This window comes from Paramormyrops kingsleyae, chromosome 4 (genome assembly GCF_048594095.1).
Source record: "Paramormyrops kingsleyae isolate MSU_618 chromosome 4, PKINGS_0.4, whole genome shotgun sequence".
Classification (NCBI taxonomy): Eukaryota; Metazoa; Chordata; class Actinopteri; order Osteoglossiformes; family Mormyridae; genus Paramormyrops; species Paramormyrops kingsleyae.
In genome coordinates, this window is record NC_132800.1 from 20,207,949 (window position 1) to 20,227,496 (window position 19,548).

The 19,548-nt window shown below is 40.8% G+C and overlaps 1 protein-coding gene and 1 long non-coding RNA gene across 4 annotated transcripts; one reads left to right on the top strand and one right to left on the bottom strand.

Annotated features, from left to right (window-relative positions):
* The first annotated feature begins 2,808 nt into the window (after positions 1–2,808).
* On the top strand, positions 2,809–13,957 carry LOC140588775 (uncharacterized). 2 transcript variants are annotated; one of them, XR_011989959.1, is made up of 2 exons: positions 2,809–2,930; positions 3,190–13,957. It is a non-coding gene; the product is annotated as an uncharacterized lncRNA (long non-coding RNA). The 2 variants fall into 2 exon arrangements; XR_011989958.1 differs by having other exon boundaries at positions 3,235–13,957.
* LOC111835601 (myosin-7) lies at positions 5,445–18,332 on the bottom strand. 2 transcript variants are annotated; one of them, XM_023796088.2, is made up of 37 exons: positions 18,132–18,332; positions 17,730–17,873; positions 17,479–17,635; positions 17,255–17,282; positions 16,982–17,087; positions 16,757–16,849; positions 16,611–16,674; positions 16,337–16,435; positions 16,118–16,221; positions 15,150–15,288; positions 14,880–14,998; positions 14,570–14,719; positions 14,305–14,475; positions 13,805–14,114; positions 13,571–13,650; positions 13,184–13,389; positions 12,982–13,105; positions 12,728–12,864; positions 12,013–12,268; positions 11,647–11,889; positions 11,392–11,568; positions 11,162–11,307; positions 10,943–11,033; positions 10,467–10,856; positions 10,174–10,300; positions 9,971–10,089; positions 8,887–9,083; positions 8,616–8,799; positions 8,036–8,201; positions 7,812–7,936; positions 7,257–7,565; positions 6,896–7,099; positions 6,502–6,798; positions 6,279–6,383; positions 6,070–6,165; positions 5,805–5,939; positions 5,445–5,567 (listed from the first exon to the last, which is right to left on the bottom strand). In XM_023796088.2, the coding sequence occupies exons 1-37, from the start codon at positions 18,330–18,332 to the stop codon at positions 5,547–5,549; spliced, it is 5,820 nt and encodes a 1,939-aa protein (XP_023651856.2). In that variant the 3' UTR covers positions 5,445–5,546. The 2 variants fall into 2 exon arrangements, with proteins under 2 accessions (XP_023651856.2, XP_072566916.1); XM_072710815.1 differs by having other exon boundaries at positions 16,757–17,087.
* Between the last annotated feature and the right edge of the window lie 1,216 nt (positions 18,333–19,548).

Below are 19,548 nucleotides of genomic sequence, written 5' to 3' on the forward strand. Positions count from 1 at the left end.
AATATAATCATTATGGTATTATTAAAAAGCATGCCAAATACACATGATGTAATCATTACAATGTGGTCAACACAATGTAGTCAATTGAGTATGCATTTGCACCTTGTATTAGCCTAAGAGTTTTTGTTAGGTACTTTATGTTAGTCCTGAATCTATGAATATCCACTTTTATTAGTGTATACTTTATCACTATGTTAAAGGACAAATATATTATCAACCCTCTAGTTAGTCAATGTGCAACAGGCTGACGCTGCCAAGGTTTACTACTGAAGGAAGGGAGTCGCCTGAGTTCACCAGAAGTTCACGGCTGAGTATTTTTAAAAAACCAAGTGGAGATGGTCGCGCCACCATTATGTTCAGCTGAGGGACCAAATAGTAAAAGAAATGACTGACAAACTTATCACCTAGGGGTGTGGATTAAGGGAAAAAACAATGATTGTGAATGGTGAAGGAATGATGATGCTCAAGTGACGAGATATTGTTAAATGATAAGAACTTGTATAAAAATTGGTGTAAAACAGTATTGGACACACTTGTAAGTGTCTGGCCTTGGTTGTAACTTCATTGTTGCAATAAAGACTGAATTTGGATCCACACGAGCAGCTTCTGACTTCTGATTTGGCAAGGAAGGAAAAACCACAACAAATGGTGTGTGAGTGTAATGGGCTGGTGTCACAACTCTGAATTGGACAAGCAGTTAAAGAAAATTGGAGATAATGTAATAAAATTAACATGTAAATCAACTTGACACACAAAGTGCATGAATTTATTCCTGTTCTAAGTCTGGTTTTATTAAGTCAAAGGCTGTTTGTTATGTCAGAGGAACAGAATGAATAGTTATAATTTCCAACCATCAGATTTCCTGCCTGTCCAGGTTTCTCTTATTATTGTCAGGTACTGTGATCCTATAAGTTGCAGTATGGTGCAGACAAATACTTTAAAAGCTGTTTCCCCTAACTACTATTACAACAAACACATTATCAGTAGATATACTGGGGTAGTTAAATTATTTGCATTGCATTCATCCAATGGTAGCATTATTAAAAAAATTTAGGCTGGGACAGTACAGCATATATGAACAGCATATCAGAAATATGAATTCCCAGTATAATAATGTTTTGAAGGTATTGGAATAAAATGGCTTTTTAATTTGAATACTACTAGTATATTTTGTCATTTCCTGAAATATAGCTCTAATCCAGGGATTGCCGGCCTTATCTACAAAGGGCCAGTGTGTACGCAGGTTTTTGGGATAACTTAAAGTCAGCTGTTCAAACCCAAGTGTGAGGACTCTTCACCCAATCAGTCCTCTGATTAGTAATCTAATTAGAGAGTTGTAGCAAAAACCCACATATACAATGGCCCTGTCTAGACAAGGTTGGCTGCCCTTGCTTCAAACTATCGATTTCCTGAGAGTACAAATCCAGACCAAGATTTTGTTTCAACCAACCAGTTGAGTACTCTGTGACTGTGACTCTTTATACTCAACTGGTTGGTTGAAACAAAATCTTGGTCTGGAGTTGTAATCTCTGGACCTGAAATCTCCACCTCTGGTGTCACATATTACAAAATTGCAAATATTCAATGTTTATTTTTTTGAAGATGAAACAGATTGATGTGGTGTGACTTTACAGACACAGAAATGCATGTTCAGTATGTTAATTGCATTCATATTTGAATTCATAGCCATCAAAGCATGAGAATGCTCTTGCATGGGATATTAAACAATACTGCTAACATGAAGCCACAAGTAAAGTGTAGAGAGACCCTGCTAAATAAAGTCAGAGCTGCAAAGGGTCTCCGATTATAACAACTAAGTGACAAGTATTGAAACTGACAGGCTCCCCGGAGGGGTGTTATTCACAGAATGAGAAATAACTAGTCAAAGGCCCCCTCCCGATGACGAAGATAATGACCCTTCACATTCTCCTTGACAAGTGAGTCTACTAGGCACAATGGAAAACATAACATAATTAATTCACTGCTAATGGTTTTGGATCAATTCACTTGCAAAAGAACTGTACTTTGAGTTTGTTTAAATTCTTAAGTCACATAGAAAGTTTGACCCTTCAGCTCCTTAATTAGTCCTATCAGTAGAACATTCCATTCCCTACTCCTCACTGACAATCCCTCTCCAGCCGGGCCCCTCTCCAGATCACCAGTGGTCACTTCTGCGCAAAAGCGACGTGGCACTTCACAGTCACCCTTAGACTGTGTTGATCTGAAACCTGATTCCCCACCTTTCCCTCTCTGCCTAATATTAGCCTGGAGTTCTCTTTCAGTGATTGAAAGGACAATGAGGTCATTAAGACACTCAGTTTTAAATATAGAAAGCAGCAATTGTGAATAAAGAGCAGGGAGATTGCTGAAATACAATGCAATCTTCTATAAATTGGACCACTCTGCAGGAAATTAGTTCAAACAATTAAATGGCACTAGAAATAAAATTAGAGAGAGCCTCTAGGTTAATGACTACAAAACAGCATTAAATACATTCACTTCAAACATTATTCATGTACTGCTCAACTATTTAACTAAAAGGATTCATGACTTTATGGTAATTGTAATCATTGGAGTAAAACTCATAGTATTGTGAAAAGTCCCATTGTGAGAATGATCGTATATGGAAATGAATATTTGAACCCTGTACAATGAGCAGAAAATACAAAGCAGATTTTTATTTTGAAATTTGATATCGATCATTTGAAGCATAATATTGTGCCGACGTCTGTCTCACTGTGAATGTCAGTTATGGAGACCTTTGTAACATGAGTAGTAACTCAGCGGTGGGAAGATTCACACTTGGAGTATAAGTCTGTAATTAGCATCCATCATGCTCGCTTGTGTTCCCCTCTCTGCCCCTGACCGGCTCTGCTGGGCTCTGAGGACGCTGAGCTGCTCGGAAGGGCTGCTGCTTGACTGACTGCGAGGTAAGGGAGCGCCTCCGAGAATGACCCACTTACACTTCGGTCTCAAACCACGATAATAACTATTTCAAATTTAAAATAATGTGCGAAGTTAAGATTTTACTGGATTAAATGATTTACATATAGTTCCCGATATGAGGCTGAATTAATTTCATATTCAATAGTCATTCATCTTTTAAGATTTGCATTTGATTTATTGCTTTGATGCATATAATGAGTTATATAGAGGAAAATATTCATATATATATATATATATATAAAGAAAACAAGGTTGACATGGAAACAGGCTACCACTCTTCAAATACAGCCAAACGCTTCACTCTGATCTGCTACTTGGAGGTACCTGTAGTAGTTCTATGGCTGACCCTGGTCAGACTGCAGGAGCAGGTAGGTGATGTCTAACTGAGTGAGAAGAAGTTCACATGGAAGCAGATGATGGTCAATGTATCTTCTGGAAATTCAATCGAACGAATAACAATTAAAATGTATATCATTCTTATACAGTGGACTGACTGCTCCTACAGTCTAAGGATGATCGCTAGACAGACAAATGTTTATAAAATAGACTGAAGCCATAGAAGGAACATGCAAAATATTACTATAATGAAATACTTATAATTGTCGTTACAAATATATATTTTGCAAAAAGACCTGACATTTTGTCCAAATATGTGAATCAGATTTTAACATCCTGTTAAAATGTACGTGTGTGTATGTGACTGCATTGTGCCGAAAGGTCTTCACATACAGCACATGTGATTATAACAAAGACCACTGGCAGCCCCAGCACTTTCTCCGTGAACTTCTGCAGATGAGTGACACAAATAGACCAGGCCGAATGAAAGTTAATATCAGGCCTGGTCAGCCTTCTGCATCTGACCTTGACACTTGGATGCTAGCCAATCCTAATGCTTTATGTCACTTATGTGTGTGTGTGTGTGTGTGTGTGTATATATATGTGTGTGTGTGTGTGTGTGTATATATATATATATGCTGTGGATTAATTTCGATTAATCACGATTAAATATCATTCATTTTTAATCTATATTAATCACATTTCATTTTGCATGAGCAAACAGACTTAAGAAAAAAGGGAATATATATGCACTTAACATGTTTATTGAACATCTTGAACATGAGTCGGATGCATTCCATCTGCCACAGAAGTGCAATACCATGGACCCATTTGTCGTATTTAAGGTACCTCAGTTTAAATGGTCTTTATCTTCGTTCACTTACAATTAGCCCGAACTACCGTAAATCTGACAAATAATCTGACTAATCATGAAATCCAATTCTAGCCCGGTTAATTGCCATTGTTAGCAATATCAGTTGATAACACATTACGCGCGGTGCTTTACATATAAAACTCCGCAGCAACACGTCCACAGATAAGTTGAATGGTATAGTGTGTGCGACCGATTTAATGAGCCACAAATGAGAAGTAGTGCTTAAACAGCATAAAACTATAACTTTCCCTTCTGTTGATGAAAGGCGCAGCCATCTTGGATTCTGAACTCGGGATCCTCTGTGCTGCTCCGAGATATTTCTCGGATCTCCGAGAAACGGGAGCGTGCATGTCATCACTTCCGGCTTCAAAACTCAGAATCCGAATCGGAATACGAGTTCCCAGGGCAAATGGAACGCACCAAAACTGCCCAAAATGGGTTGACAGAGACATTTCAGGGACTTTGAGTCATTCTGCGCTGCAGATTAATTGCGTTAAAAATTTTAATCAGATTAATCATGATGATGGATTAATATATACACACACGCAGCATTTGTAATTATATGATAGTGTGTTCTGAGGTTTTATAAAACAAGCGTCTCATGCCAGGAAAATGTTTTATCCAAGCCTTTCGCTTAAGATTAATTTATCGACACATCTGAGCCCTTTTTAAATGTGTACATCTTTTGATTTTCAGGTAAGGATTCAGGTCCGGGGGGAAGCAACTCAGCCAGCAGGGGGCATTGCGGCAAAGGAATCAGCTATCTGACTAGGGTGCTTATAATGTGTATTAATTAGTTATTTGTGGCATTCAGCATGTCAAGGAAGACCGTACTGAAGGAAGCATTTTTAACTAGGCTTTTACACGCAGCATGTGGGTGTTAATGCTATTACATTCCAGCCTCCTGAAGTGTGCGCTGAAACACTTAACTGTTATTAACAGTTCTATTCATTGCAGTAGTTCATTGGCCTGTCACACAAATGGCCTGTTTATTGTCTTTATAACATAATGCAATGTATCCAACTGTAACATGAAAATTATAAGTGCAAGTTTACATAAATCGTATCAGCAACCTGCTCCTATGCCTTTCTGCTGAGTCTTATTTCATGTTTGTTATGAAATATTGTCTATAGCATCAATATTTAAATTTTCTTTAGATGAACAATAGAGAAATTATGAGAGCTGATTGTACTTTCCATCAGTGTTGGCAATTAATATCTACAAAATGACTTGGCAACATTATAGGTGCAGGTAAAATTTTCTGTCTAATTAAATCATTAGATTCAAGAATGTTGCAAGAGAGAACTTTATTCTACTCAATCAGAGGAGCAGCACTGATAGTGGAGACAAACTACAGCAGGAGGATTTTAGAAGGGTCCATCAGAGAGCTTCACTCTTCATCAAACCCTTTCTGTGGTGGCAGACATAGTTGGAGAGAAGGAATAAAAGCCTGGTTAGTTCCCACTATAAGCTTGGTTTATAGAAGAAACCAAACCTGTAGACTTGGAAGAGAGGAATTCATTTATGTAAAGAGTGCTGCTTCTTAGCAGTATTCTAGCCGTATTTATTGCAATTTAAAAGAAAATGCAGCATTTAGTTCTCAATGGGTCAGATATTTTTTATTTGTGGTTATTATGGAATGACAGACCTTGGAGCCGACGTCACGGCTCTTGGCGCGCAGCTTGTTGACCTGCGACTCTGCGATGTCGGCTCTCTCCTCCGCCTCGTCCAGCTCGTGCTGCAGCTTGCGGAACTTGCCCAGGTTGCCGTTAGCTTGTTCCTCCTGGGTCACAGAGACACCAGATCACAGCAGTTAAGTCTGAACTGGCGAATAATGCTGCGTTCAGTAATATCTTCAAGAAGAATCTTTGCAGAGCGTAATAGTGATAAACGTCTCGAATCTATATACGTACAGCTTCCTCCGCAGACCTCTTGTAAGATTTGACCTTAAGCTGCAGTTTATCCACCAAATCCTGCAAGCGGGCCATGTTTTTACGATCCTCTTCAGTCTGAAAATGAGGTTACTCAAACTTAAATCTGATGCTGGAGAATCATTTGTCAAAGCGAGATCATGAAGCAATCAATGCAGAAGTTGCCTTAGAAGGTACCCTAAATTATATACCTGGTAGGTGAGCTCCTTAATGCGCCTCTCGTATTTCCGGATTCCTTTAACAGATTCATTGCTTCTCCGCTGTTCTGCTTCAATTTCAGTTTCCAGTTCTCGCACCTGCAAAGATAATGCAACAAATTAGAAAAAAAAAAAACTCCCAGTGATTTAGACATTATGTACATTCATGCATGACTCACTACATACAATCATTAAAAGAGGAAAATAAGATACTCACCCGGGCTTCCAGCTTCTGCACCTGCTTCTTGCCCCCCTTCATTGCAATCTGCTCAGCTTCATCCAGCCGGTGCTGCAGGTCTTTGATAGTCTGCTCCATATTTTTCTTCATGCGCTCCAGGTGAGCACTGGTGTCCTGCTCCTTCTTCAGCTCCTCCGCCATCATGGCAGCGTCAGTGATGGCCTTCTTGGCTTTCTCCTCAGCATTCCTACACTCCTGCACAGCCTCCTCCACCTCAGTCTGAAGCTGGGATGTATCGGCCTCCAGCTTCTTCTTCTGGTTGAGCAGGCTGGTGTTCTGCACAGTCAGGGAGATGTGGGACAATGGAGATCCCCAGTGAAGAACGCACTATATCATCAGGACTAGACAGAGGACTATATAATTCTTTCCTCACCTGGGAGTGCAGAAGCTGCACCCTCTCGCTGACATCCAGAAGCTCCTGTTCAGCCAGCTTGCGGCCTCTCTCCGTCTGCTCCACCATGGACCTCAGCTCCTCCAGCTCTGCCTGCAGAAGGGTGTTACGTCTCTCCACGATGGCGATGTTCTCTTTCAGGTCATCGTTTGCTCGTAGGGAGTCATCCAGCTGCAGTTGAGCATCCTGAAAAATTGTGCATTACATCTGTTACTGAAGAAGAAATGAAGACTCTGTGTTATTATGAAATAATAGCATAAAAATGATTACAAAGTGATTTCCCCTAACTCACACGCAGTATGTACCGTGTACTGGAAAAAAACCAACCAGACTGGTAGTTTACCTTCATATGTGCATGGAGACTCTTCAGTTGCTTCTGAGCCTCAGATGCCTGTCTGTTGGCCTGGCTGAGCTGGATCTCCATCTCATTGAGGTCACCCTCCATCTTCTTCTTCAGCCTGAGGGCTTCATTCCGGCTCCTGGTTTCTGCCTCCAGAGAGCTCTGCAGGGTATCTACCATCCTCTGTTGGTTCCTCTTGGCCTGTTCCATCTCCTCGTCCTTCTCAGCCAGCTTGCGTTCAATATCAGCCTTTACCTGATTAAACTCAAGCTGGGCTCGCAGGATCTTTCCCTCCTCGTGCTCTAGAGAAGCCTAAAGGAAACAAGATAGCAAATGTGGTTGCAAATAAAGTATAGCAACACTATAATAATAATTTAATTAAAATACCAACATATTATTGATGGAATCTCTGCCAGGCAATACAATAATAAGAGCCAATTACTACTTTAAATGTAATTCAGAGCTAGAGATACAAGTTTTTAGCTATAATTAACTGGACTATGCAGACTGATCTGAAAATCTTCACTATATACCAACTACATTATATGCATTACTTACTTCTGCTTCTTCCAGGGCAGCCTGTATCTCGGCCTTCTCCTGTTCCAGTTGTTTACGGATCTTCTCCAGTTCATGGATGCTCTTTCCGCTCTCACCAAGTTGCTCGGTCAGATCAGTTATTTCCTCTAAGAAATGTTGCAAATATTAAAATGCTGTGTAGTTTCTTGTCATTTTGATTGTAATATTCATGGTCAGTTATCAAATTTGGCAGCAATGCTGGATACCTTGAAGGATCTTATTCTCTCTCTTCATTGTCTCCAGATGATCCAGGGATTCTTCATAAGAGTTCTTTAGCTTGAAGAGCTCTGTGCTCAGAGACCTGGCCTCCTTCTGGGAGCTCTCCAGCTCACTCTGAGACTCCTCATACTTCTGCTTCCACTCAGCCAGGACCTGACAGCAAGATTTTTAGAATCAGTTCTGTGGTTAACTTTATAGTGTACTGCAGACCTACCATAGTACCACGGGTGTCCTTGGCCTGCCCAGATGAAACTCAGGCCCACCCATTCAGTGTTTACAGCGAGCGATACAATGAAACTATTGTGTCTGACAGGTATGTGTGTACATGGTTAGATCGGCCAGAGGAAGAGTGCTGTTGAAAGTCAAATATATTTCTCTTTATTTGTTCATTTGGTATTAGTAATGCCACGGGTCATTTAAAAACTGATAAAAAAATATGCAGGTGAGTCTGTAGTGTGACTTATTTTGCCAAGTGAATTGTTATGGGACCTGATTTTATGCCAGCCCACCCACAGTATGATTTCTGGATCCACTATTGTTGTAGACACTCCTGTTCATCATTATTACCTTGTCAAAGTTTCTTTGCTTCTTGTCCAGAGCGGCAGCAGCTGCATTGGATCTTTCTACATCCACCATGAGATCTTCAATCTCATTCTGCAGCCTGTGTTTGGTCTTTTCCAGCGAGGAGCATTTGGCATTAACAGCTTCCACAGCCTCTTCTGCATCTTGCAGACGCTGAGCCAGTTTCTTCCTGGGTAGAATGGAAGGAGTGGATGCTGTTTAGTTTGCCGTCACATCACAGCCATTCGCATTTATAAAACTACTGTACTGTACTGACTTTGCTTCTTCCAGCTCCTCAGTCCTCTGTATGGCATCAGTCTCATATTTTGTCCTCCACTGAGCCACCTCAGAGTTGGCCTTGGAGAGACTACGCTGCAGCTCCCCCTTGGCCTCCTGCTCCTCCTCATACTGCTCCCTCAGCAGGTCTGAGTCGTGGCGAGCAGACTGCACCGCGTGGGCCAGTGCGTTCTTAGCCTGGAAAATGAAAAGAAAGGCTATTCAGTTATGGATATGGGCATACTGTCTCCTCAAGTCAAATATCTTTGCTATTTCCTCAACCACTCTGGATTTTAAATTAAATGATAAATATAAGATAAAAGTACAGAATACCTCTTAATTAAAAGAATACAATTGTATGCTATTGGAATGGCAACTATGTATTCCCCGGACAGCCCTGTTAGTGCCCCCCATCTAATCCATACGCCTCCCACACCCCCAAAGCTCTAGCTCCCCTATACATGCTCTCCAACTCTCTAAAACCAGGTGTACATATTTATCCATATGATGTTTTTTGTGAAGATCCATCAAACACTTTCTGAGTTATCACATTCACTAAGTCAAGCGTCTTCGGCAGTCCCCTTCTCTTTGCTGTCACTAAGCTGTGTTGCTTCTATTTTCATGCAATTTGTTCAAAATTTTATCAACTCCAGATCATCGTGTATACAATGTGTCTGCTAAGTTTGAAAATGATCTGTCCAATACTTTTGGAGTTATCATTCTAACCGGATAAAATGTGTGAAGCTGCCATTTTCTTTGCTGACACAATGTGGCACTACTTCATTTTTGATGCAGTTTGTCTCAAAATGAAATAAGTTCCAGATCCTATATAATGTTCATCTGAAGATCAGACCAATACTTTTTGAGTTATTGTGCTAATCAGATGTGTCTCTGGCTACCCATCTCTTTGTTAGCACTATATGATGCTTATTCATTTTTGGTGTGATTTGTCTCAAAATGTGACCATTTCCAGATTTTCACCCATACAATATGTGTCTGCAAAGTTTGAAAAAGATCTGTCAAATACGTTTTTAAGTTATCATACTAACAAGCAGATCAGTTGCAAAATTGGGGTGATATATTACCTTAACTTCTTCTTCTAGTTGTCTTTTGAGATCTTCAATCTGCTGAGTATAGGACTGTTTGGCTCTAGTTAGCTGAGAAATTAGAGATTCTTTTTCTTCTAGCTGTCTGAAGAGCTCCCCTGGGATTAAAATCGACAAATTACATTAATTTTTAAAAATTAAATTCGCACCTATTCCTTTGCATGACTCATAGTTATGCTTACCATTTTCAGTCTGAAGTTTTGCTCGCTGAGTTGTAAAGTCATTGATCGTCCGTTGATTTTCCTCAGTCTTTGTTCTGAATTCACTAGTCTGATCTTCTAGACTCCTACTTATTTTCTCCAGATTTGCCTTTAAAAAAATGTACATACAATTTTATGAAATCAACAGATGAAGCTGGCATACTTAGAGGCAGCCTTTGATTAATAATATTTTATTATTATAACCATGGTAACAGACCATTCATTTCATGAGTACCAGTTTTGGTATTCACAAATGACACTGGTGATGTTCTAACCTTGGATTTTGCAATCTGTTCCATGTTGGAGACAACATCATCAAGCTCCATCTTGAGTTCACTCTTCTCCTTCTCCAGCTTCTGCTTCACTCTCTGCAGGTTGTCGATCTGCTCCCCCAGGTCAGCCACACTGTCGGCGTGTTTCTTCCTCAGTGTGGCCGCCGTGGCTTCGTGCTGCAGTGTGGCCTCTTCCAGGTCTCTGCGCAGTTTCAGGAACTCTGCCTCCCTCTTCTTGTTCATCTCGATCTGGGCAGAAGTGGCTCCACCTGCTTCCTCCAGCCTCTCGCTGATCTCCTCCAGCTCCCTGGACAGGTCTGCTCTCTGCTTCTCCACCTTGGCACGGGCAGCTCGCTCTGCTTCCAGCTCCTCCTCCAGCTCCTCAACGCGAGCCTAAAAAAGGTAGATTGCAGGTGTTTAAAACACATGTTAACATTGGTTAGACTGTTAGTACCTTCTCTATAGACCCAGGACTTTACCTGCAGTTCCTTTAGTTTCTTCAGCAGCTGTGCAATCATTGTTTGCTCGTCTTCAATTTTACTGTTGAGTTGACTTATCTCAAAATCTTTCCTGTTGAAGACATCGTGTATTTAACAACCTATTACAGATTTTAGTCATGCAAATTTTAAGTCATGAGATTGTTTTCTATATATGTATTTGCATTTTAAAACAATATTAAATTTGATTTTAAATATTACTTCTTCAGTCTTTCCTCCAGCTGCTGCTTGTCATTCTCCAGGTCCATTATGCTCTCCTGGGTTAACTTCAAGTCTCCTTCTAGTTTCCTCTTGGCCCTTTCAAGGTCCATCCGTACTTTTTTCTCTTGTTCCAGAGATCCTTCAAGCTGAAGGAAGTAATAATTAAATATTGTCATGGAAGTGTTAATTATCACTGAGAAAAATGTATTCATATTTTCAGTAGCGCTCACATCATCGACTTGTTGCTCCAGTTTAGCCTTGGCCTTGGTGAGGGTGTTGACTTTGTCCTCCTCACTCTGCAGGTCATCCAGCGTTTGCTGGTGAGCCTCCTGTAGAGCTTTCTTCTCCTTTGTCAGCTTGGCAATAATTTCATCCAGAGCTGCCATTTCCTCAGTCAGGTTCTTCACCTGTGTACAGACCACTGACTATTAGCATGCATGTTTCCCATATTCATTGTGTAGATCATCATCACGTGAGACTCTAACCTTGTTCTCAGTTGCATGCTTCTCCTTCTCCACTTTGGCCAGAGTGAGCTCCAGATCATCGATGTCCTTCTTCAGCTCAGAACACTCATCCTCCAGCTTCCTCTTCTTAGCAGTCAGCTCTGAATTCATTTCCTCCTCATCCTCCAGTCTCTCTGTCATCTCTTTGACTTTGGCCTCCAGCTGAATCTTATTTTTGATCAGTTGATCACACCGCTCCTCAGCATCACAGAGGTTATCTTGCTCCTAAGGTGACAATTAAAGGATTGAATTAATAGATAGATAATCTGATAAACCTCTGTAGCTCTGTAATACTTATTATCTGTGTGTTATATGCAACTAATTCATTGTAATTAACTGTAAACCTACAGCTTGGACTTGTAACTGCAGGTCATTCTTCTCTTGGAGAAGAGAGACCATCTTCTCTTCCAGCTCCTTCCTGCGGGCCTCGGACTTTGCATACGCCTCTTTTAGTTTCAGGAACTCCTCCTTCATATTGGCCATCTCCTTTTCAGCCTCAGCTGACCTCAGTAGAGGTTTTATTTTGAAGTAGAGTTTCATCCAGGGCCAGTTTTTCACGCCCATGAAGGCCCGGACATTCCATTGGATCACAAGCAATGCATCTCTGCAGCAGAATCATGCAGACATTTAATGGATGTATTCATGGTGAGTCGTGGAGTAATACGAAGAAAACGTTAAATATAATCTTGAAACATTTAAATTTTAGATGCACTCTTTGTTCTAAAAAGCGGACTTAGGTCCAGTGTTTTTAAACAGTAATTGAAAAATTAATATTTTATATATTAATTTAGGTAACATTTTTATATAGAAACTTTTATTTCTTAATTTTTTATTTTTTTTTTATTTTACCAAGATAATGTTTATGACAAGGCTTTCCTTGATTCCTTGATTTTCAATATTTCCTTGATTTTCAATATTGTTATTAACCTTAATTTTTTTAGGGAACTGGAATACCAGCCGTGACTTCTATTGTTTTCTTTAGTTTTTATTTCTGTACATAATACTACAGTTACAGAATACATTTTTTACGATATTGCAAAAGCATAAATTTAAAGACGTGTACCTGCGATCCACCATTTTTTGATACTCAATTCTTGAGAGAAGACCACGAGACCTGGCCTGGATGGCAGTGATGATTTTGGACAGACGTTCGTCTCTCATCTCCTCTAGTTGACCCAGCAGACCAGCTTTGAAAAATACCTAGAAAGTTCACAATGATACTGCCATTATTTTTTCCATCCCAACGTAAAAGATGATCAACTTCAACAATTGTGGACTAATACCTTGGTGTATTACCCTAACCCTGACCCTCTTTACCTTGGTGTGCCCAAATCTGTACTGCTGGTGGTCAATATCCAGAGACCCCAACAGTTTCTCTGCCCCCTTTCTGCTGTCAATGAACTGTCCCTCTGGGATGGCAGACGGATTGAGGATGCGATATCTATAAAATAAACAGTGGTGTAAGAACTGTCAAGTAGTTTTCCTGAAGGCATCATGATAAAAAAAAAACAGACTTTACCTCTGTTTGAAGTCTCCGTAGAGGATCCTGTTGGGGAAGCCCTTTCTGCAAATCCTGATGCCTTCCAGCACGCCGTTACAGCGCAGCTGGTGCATCACCAGAGGATTCTCCATGGCCCCAGGGGTCTTGGTCTCATTGGGGATGATGCAGCGCACAAAGTGAGGGTGGGTTGACCTCAGGTTTGTCATCAGCTTGTTCAGGTTCTCCTGAGAGTGAAAAGTTTCCAGTTAAACATTATTATGTTTGGCGTCTCTGTGTGTTCTGCCAAACACTTGTTTTATGCCTTTAAACTGCCGCTACCAGCTGTTATTAGCTGATCTTTTCATTTTCGGATGGTTCAGGCTAACATTTGATATTTGTCCTGGTTTGAAGAGATCACAAACATACCCTGTGGAGAGCAGACACAGTCTGGAAAGAGGATCCTTTCTTCTTCTTCTCTTTCTTGCCTTCCTTTGCATCTTGCAGTGCTGAACAATTGGGAATCAAGAAAACATCATTTAAATACATCAGTGCATGCTAGTTTTCTTAACCAGCAAACAGAGCAGTTGTGCACCCTGTGTCACCTTAAACTGCCACAAGATTTTAATTAGCAATTAAGCATTTCCCTATTTGACATTTTACCTTGGTCTGCACTAGCATAGTTGGCAAAAAGAGTAGCCAGCAGCTTGAGGGATGACTTCTGGTACAATCCCACCACTGTCTCATTCAGAGGGTCCTTGTTCTTCACCAGCCAATTGACAATGTTGTAGTCAACAGTGCCAGCATAGTGAACCAGGGCAAAATGGGCCTCTGGTTTCCCTTTGACAATCCTGGGCTTCTGGAAGTTGGCAGATTTTCCCAGATGGTTGTCGTACAGCTTTGCTTTGAAGGTGGAATCGCTGGCCTTGGGGAACATGCACTCCTCTTCGAGGATGGACATGATGCCCATGGGCTGATGGTAAGGGAATTCAAAATGCAAATACGCTGATTATTATAAAGGATTATCTGAACACGGAGTGTTCTATGGATTTTGAAATTTAGAAGACATGTTCATTATGGTGCATGGTTACAGAGATACGACAATGCATTTCGTTTTCAAAACTGTCTTTCATACCCAAGCAGAAACGTTGTGTCTAATGTACCTTCTCGATGAGATCAATGCAAGCCTGCAAGTCCATGCCAAAGTCAATGAACTCCCACTCAATGCCCTCTTTCTTATACTCTTCCTGCTCCAGGACAAACATGTGGTGGTTGAAGAACTGCTGCAACTTCTCATTAGTGAAGTTAATGCACAGCTGCTCGAACGTGTTGAACTGCAAGGGATTATTTTAAAAATAGATTTCAATAGTCAGATATCATTATGTTAAGAAGATAAGCAAATGCAACGATTTGAAAGATTTGACTCACATCAAAGATCTCAAAACCAGCAATGTCCAGCACACCAATGAAGTACTGGCGAGGTTGTTTGGTCTCCAGGGATTGGTTAATTCTCACCACCATCCACAAGAACATTTTCTCATATACTGCTTTAGAAAGGGCACCAACTGCATAGTTTACCTAAGATCAAGAAAGTAAAACATTCATATAATACTTTTAAATGCAGAATTTCTGATGGAACTATATGATATCTGGAGCATGATAAAGAAGCCCCTTATGGGAAATACATATAGAATACACTTACTAATAAATGTCTGTCTGTTTGTTTAAACTTTCATACCTGCTGGACATTCTGTCCTTTGGTGACCCACTCATTCCCTACTTTGACCCTTGGGTGACACAAGCCCTTGATGAGGTCAGCCGAGTTCAGGCCCATCAGATAAGCTACTTTGTCAGCATCTGACCCAAACATGTAAATATATTTAAGTATAAAGCAGCAAGAGATTCTAAAGAATCAGTGAAAAACCCAAAGCCCCTCTGCTCACAAGTATCATAACCATTATTATACCTGGATCCTTAATATAACTGTTTTTTTACCCAGCAGACTCACCCTCAGTGCCGTCAGCTTCTGCCTGCTCCTCACGCTGTTTCTGCTTGAACTTCATGTTACCATAGTGCATGATGGCACCAGTCAGCTTGTACACAGAGTTTTTCTCCTCTTGTGTGAAGCCCAGCACATCAAAGGCATTCTGTATAGAATAAGACATGTTTACGTCAAAGGTAGCAAATTAGCACTGTTGCAGTAAGAGCAATAGCCTTAAGACTCTATAAGACTTGTTGTTTCATCTTATTATGAACCAATACACTACATGGACAAAAGTATTGGGACATCTGGCCGTTACACAAACAGGAATTTTTATGACACCCCATTCTAAATCCATAGGCATCTATACGGAGCTGCCCCCCCCCCCCCTCCCTTTGCAGCTATAACAGCTGCCACTCTTCTGGGAAGGTTTTTCACAAGACTTTGGAGTGTCTGTGGGAATTTTTGCCCATTCAATCAGGAGAGCATTTGTGATGACAGGCACTGATGTAGGACGTGAAGACCTGACTCACAATCCCTACTGTAGTGCATCCCAAAGGTCTTTCATGGGGTTGAGGTCAGAGCTCTGTGTGGGCCAGTCAAGTTCTTCCACACCGAACTCACCCAACCATTGTCTTTGGTCTTTTATTTTAGGGTTTTAAATTGAATGAAATTAACTTTACAATAACAAAAATTATTTTTAAAAATAAGTTCATGAATAATTTAAAACTCATGTTAGAAGAATGTCTCAAATTATGTTGAGCTCGTTTTTTCTAAAGATGTCTTTATAGTTGTTATTTTGAATTTAATGATCACGCTCTTCCAAGAAACAACATTTTTAGCCTGAGGTACTGTAAACTGTTAGATTTGATGCAGTAGCTGGAACGAGACGCCGCAGGGCCACAATTAGTATGAGAAATGTGTCCATGAGCCCTGGTTTGTGCCTCTTAATAACAATAGCAAGGCAGACAGAAGGCAGATGGACATCTACTGACGTCAGTGGCCATCAGCTCCTCAGCATCATCGATGGAGGCCACCGTTGTCTCTCCCTGAGAGATGAAGGCGTAGTCATAGGGGTTATTCGTCACCAGCAACATCTCTGTTTATGGGCAGCGAAAGAGAGAGAGAAAACAAGAGTAAGAGAGCCACATATTAATGACCAAACTCCTTTTTTTTTTATATAAAACTTTTTTTTTCTTTTCAAAACTACTTACCCAGTATTTCAGGTTTTCTGTTCGACAGAATCTGGTAGAAGATGTGATAATCTCTCTCAGCCTTCAGCTGAAAGGTGACGCGGGACTTTTCCAAAAGGTCTTGTTAAACAAAGAGGGATAATGAAAGATCGAAAATAAGCATCACATATTTTCCCTCTAACACAACAACAAAAATAATAGTTATTATTATTATTTACTTGCAACTGTACAGCAATCACACAAGAAAGAACCTTGAAAATCAGACGCGATAATTAAAGTACATGCAGTTTCTTACAAGTCTCGATATCAGCTGAGGCCAATTTCCCTCGAGTATCAAAATGGATGCGGATGAATTTGCCCTAAATATAGAAGAAAGCATGACTTGGTTAGATTCTGTTTTATATGCAGTCAACCAATTTTATGTAATAGCTTTACACTCACAAATCTTGAGGAGTTGTCATTCCTGATGGTCTTTGCATTACCAAAAGCCTCCAGGGCCGGATTGGCCTGTATGATTTGATCCTCCAGGGTCCCCTGAAATTTACAAGCAAAACCAATGCTGGAAGTTTTTTTTTTTAAGTCAAATATGACCATCTTCTCCTTATTAATCTCATACCCAGAAGTAGAATAATTATGATTATATCTAGTATAATAATATATAATGACCTTATTCTGGGCAGAAGTATCCTTTTTCACTACGCCTGCTGCAATGCTTGCGAAATACTGAATGACTCTTTTAGTGTTCACAGTCTTTCCAGCACCAGATTCTCCACTGAGGAAACCAAAACATTAAAAGAAGGTCACACATGGAGAAGAAATGGCTTTTGCCTTTTGTTTCTCTGTTTAAATATAGGAAAGATTTTTTTTGCAGCAGTTAGAACCTACAAACACCAGCAGTCGACAATTATTACATATATCCAGAAAATGCACTGAACTCACGTGATCAAGATAGACTGGTTCTCACGATCTATAAGACGAAAAATGTGAATATTAGAAATGAGGATGATAATGAGAAAAGGACAAATTATGACCATTTATTACCATTAGATAATAATTCTACGAAACATAATACTACCATAGGTATTATGAAAGATGCTTTACAAGGATCATAGATGGTAATTATTATGTGAATTAGCTTGATGAGTCTTTCTGCTTTGAGTTACCTGTCAGCATGTACTGATAAGCGTTGTCAGAGATGGAGTAAATGTGAGGAGGAGCTTCGCTCCTCTTCTTTCCTCTGTAAGCAAGAACCACTGCCTGGTCGTAGACTGGCAGCCACTTGTAGGGGTTGACAGTGACACAGAAGAGCCCAGAATAGGTCTGAAATCATATACAGCAAACAGCACTTTAATGCATTGCCTGCACTGTACAATCATTAATATTTTGTTTGTGACTCAATTAAACAGATCCTCACGTAGATCATCCAGGCTGCGTAACGCTCTTTCAGGTTATACAGCACGGCGGGCTCATGCAGGAAAGTTAACATGGCCATGTCCTCAATCTTGTCAAATTTTGGAGGGTTCTGCTGCATAAGGTCTGTATCTTTGACGGTTAATGTCTGGAAAAATAATATCAGAACAAAACCATTCTTAGGTTAAGGATGGAGCGTGTATCTTTGGAGTGATCTTTGATCATGGTTTGTTTCTGGTTTGTTTCTTCTGATTCATAAATCTGTAGATTAATTTAATGTTTGGTCAAGGTATCTCCAAAAGTATTTATAAAATACTGTTTATTTGTATCATACATCATTTCAAAAATGCAATTAGGTTTGTGTTATTATTTGTTGTTTGTGTGATGGACATAGAAAGCAACTCACCTTCCCACTGTATGTCTCCACAGTCACTTTGTCTCCCTCTCGACTTACGACGGAGGCCTTGACAAACTCCTCCACAGGATCGGGTACAAAACATTCCTTCTTCATGTCAAAGAGGCGAGTCTGGGCTTCCAGACGCTCCTTGTCTGATTTTCTCAGGTACGAAGCTGCACCCCCAAACACCGACATCTCAGCATCACCCATGGCGACTCTGAAAGACATTTACGGGTAGAGTTACAGAACTAGTGTCTAACCAGGATTGGAAATATACAGCGTGCCAATGATCCTGATTATAACTTACCAGTGGGTTGAAGACCAACAAGAAAACTGAAGAATGGACACACTAACAGACAACTGATGGACCTGAGGGAAAGAAAGACAGTATGTTAAGATACAGAAAAGTGGTCCAAGGATGGAAAGAGTGATAGTGAGGTAGCACGATGTCAGATCACACAGGTAGTGGGAAACAGGGCTGTAGCTGCCCCATACAGACAGGGGGACACACAAGCTGCCAGGACTGTCATACCAAATCAGCCGGACTCTTTGGCTCTGCGCTGACTTGGGGTTCAGGGTGCAGGTCACATTTATACCTCTTGATGCCATGCCCTATAAGGCCAGGGGCACGACCACCCCCACCCCCCCCATCCCGCCCTCTGCTCCCTTTGCGTGACCCACTGACTCGCTCACCAAGGGCAGCCCACTATCCTCCAGAGGTGCACTCACTAGCCATTGATTGCCACCCCCAGCCCTCCCCCCCCCCCCCCCCCCCCAACACCAAACCACCCACCACATCGCCTTTTTGAGATGCCATTGTCACTAACTGGGACAATAGCCAGGAACCCTAAATTTCTGTGCTATGAGTCACACGACCACACACATACCGACTCAGCTGAGATATCCCTCTTTTATTTATCTCTCTTTCCCTCATTCTCCCTCTCTCTTATCTTTCATGGCAGAGTTATGGGGGGGGGGGGGGGTTAAAAACACTGGCCACCCCATTTGAGTGCACTCAGCACCCTTTCTTCCCCTCTCCTACCTGCTACACGCCTCCTATCAGCTGAGCCCTATCAGGCCGTCTGTGCCTTTGGAGGAAGACAAGGTCACATTGAGTAAAACGCCCCCTACTGGCACTCTGTGGCCAACAAACACACAGTGCTGGTCTTTCATCCGGTTATCATTACAGCTTATTTATAACCGCTGTCAATCCATTACTTCACACATTTCACCATATCTGTGTTCAGCTAAATACAAACTTTGGCATAACCATTGCCTAATAAAAGTACTTGTTTGGTACTAAACATCAACTTTAACACTTAGTTCATTAATAGAATGTCAAACTGCTGTGAAGTATCTAAAAGCAAAAGGATGATACACTGTGATAACCATAGGCTTTTGTTAGGTTATAGAAAACTACTACTAC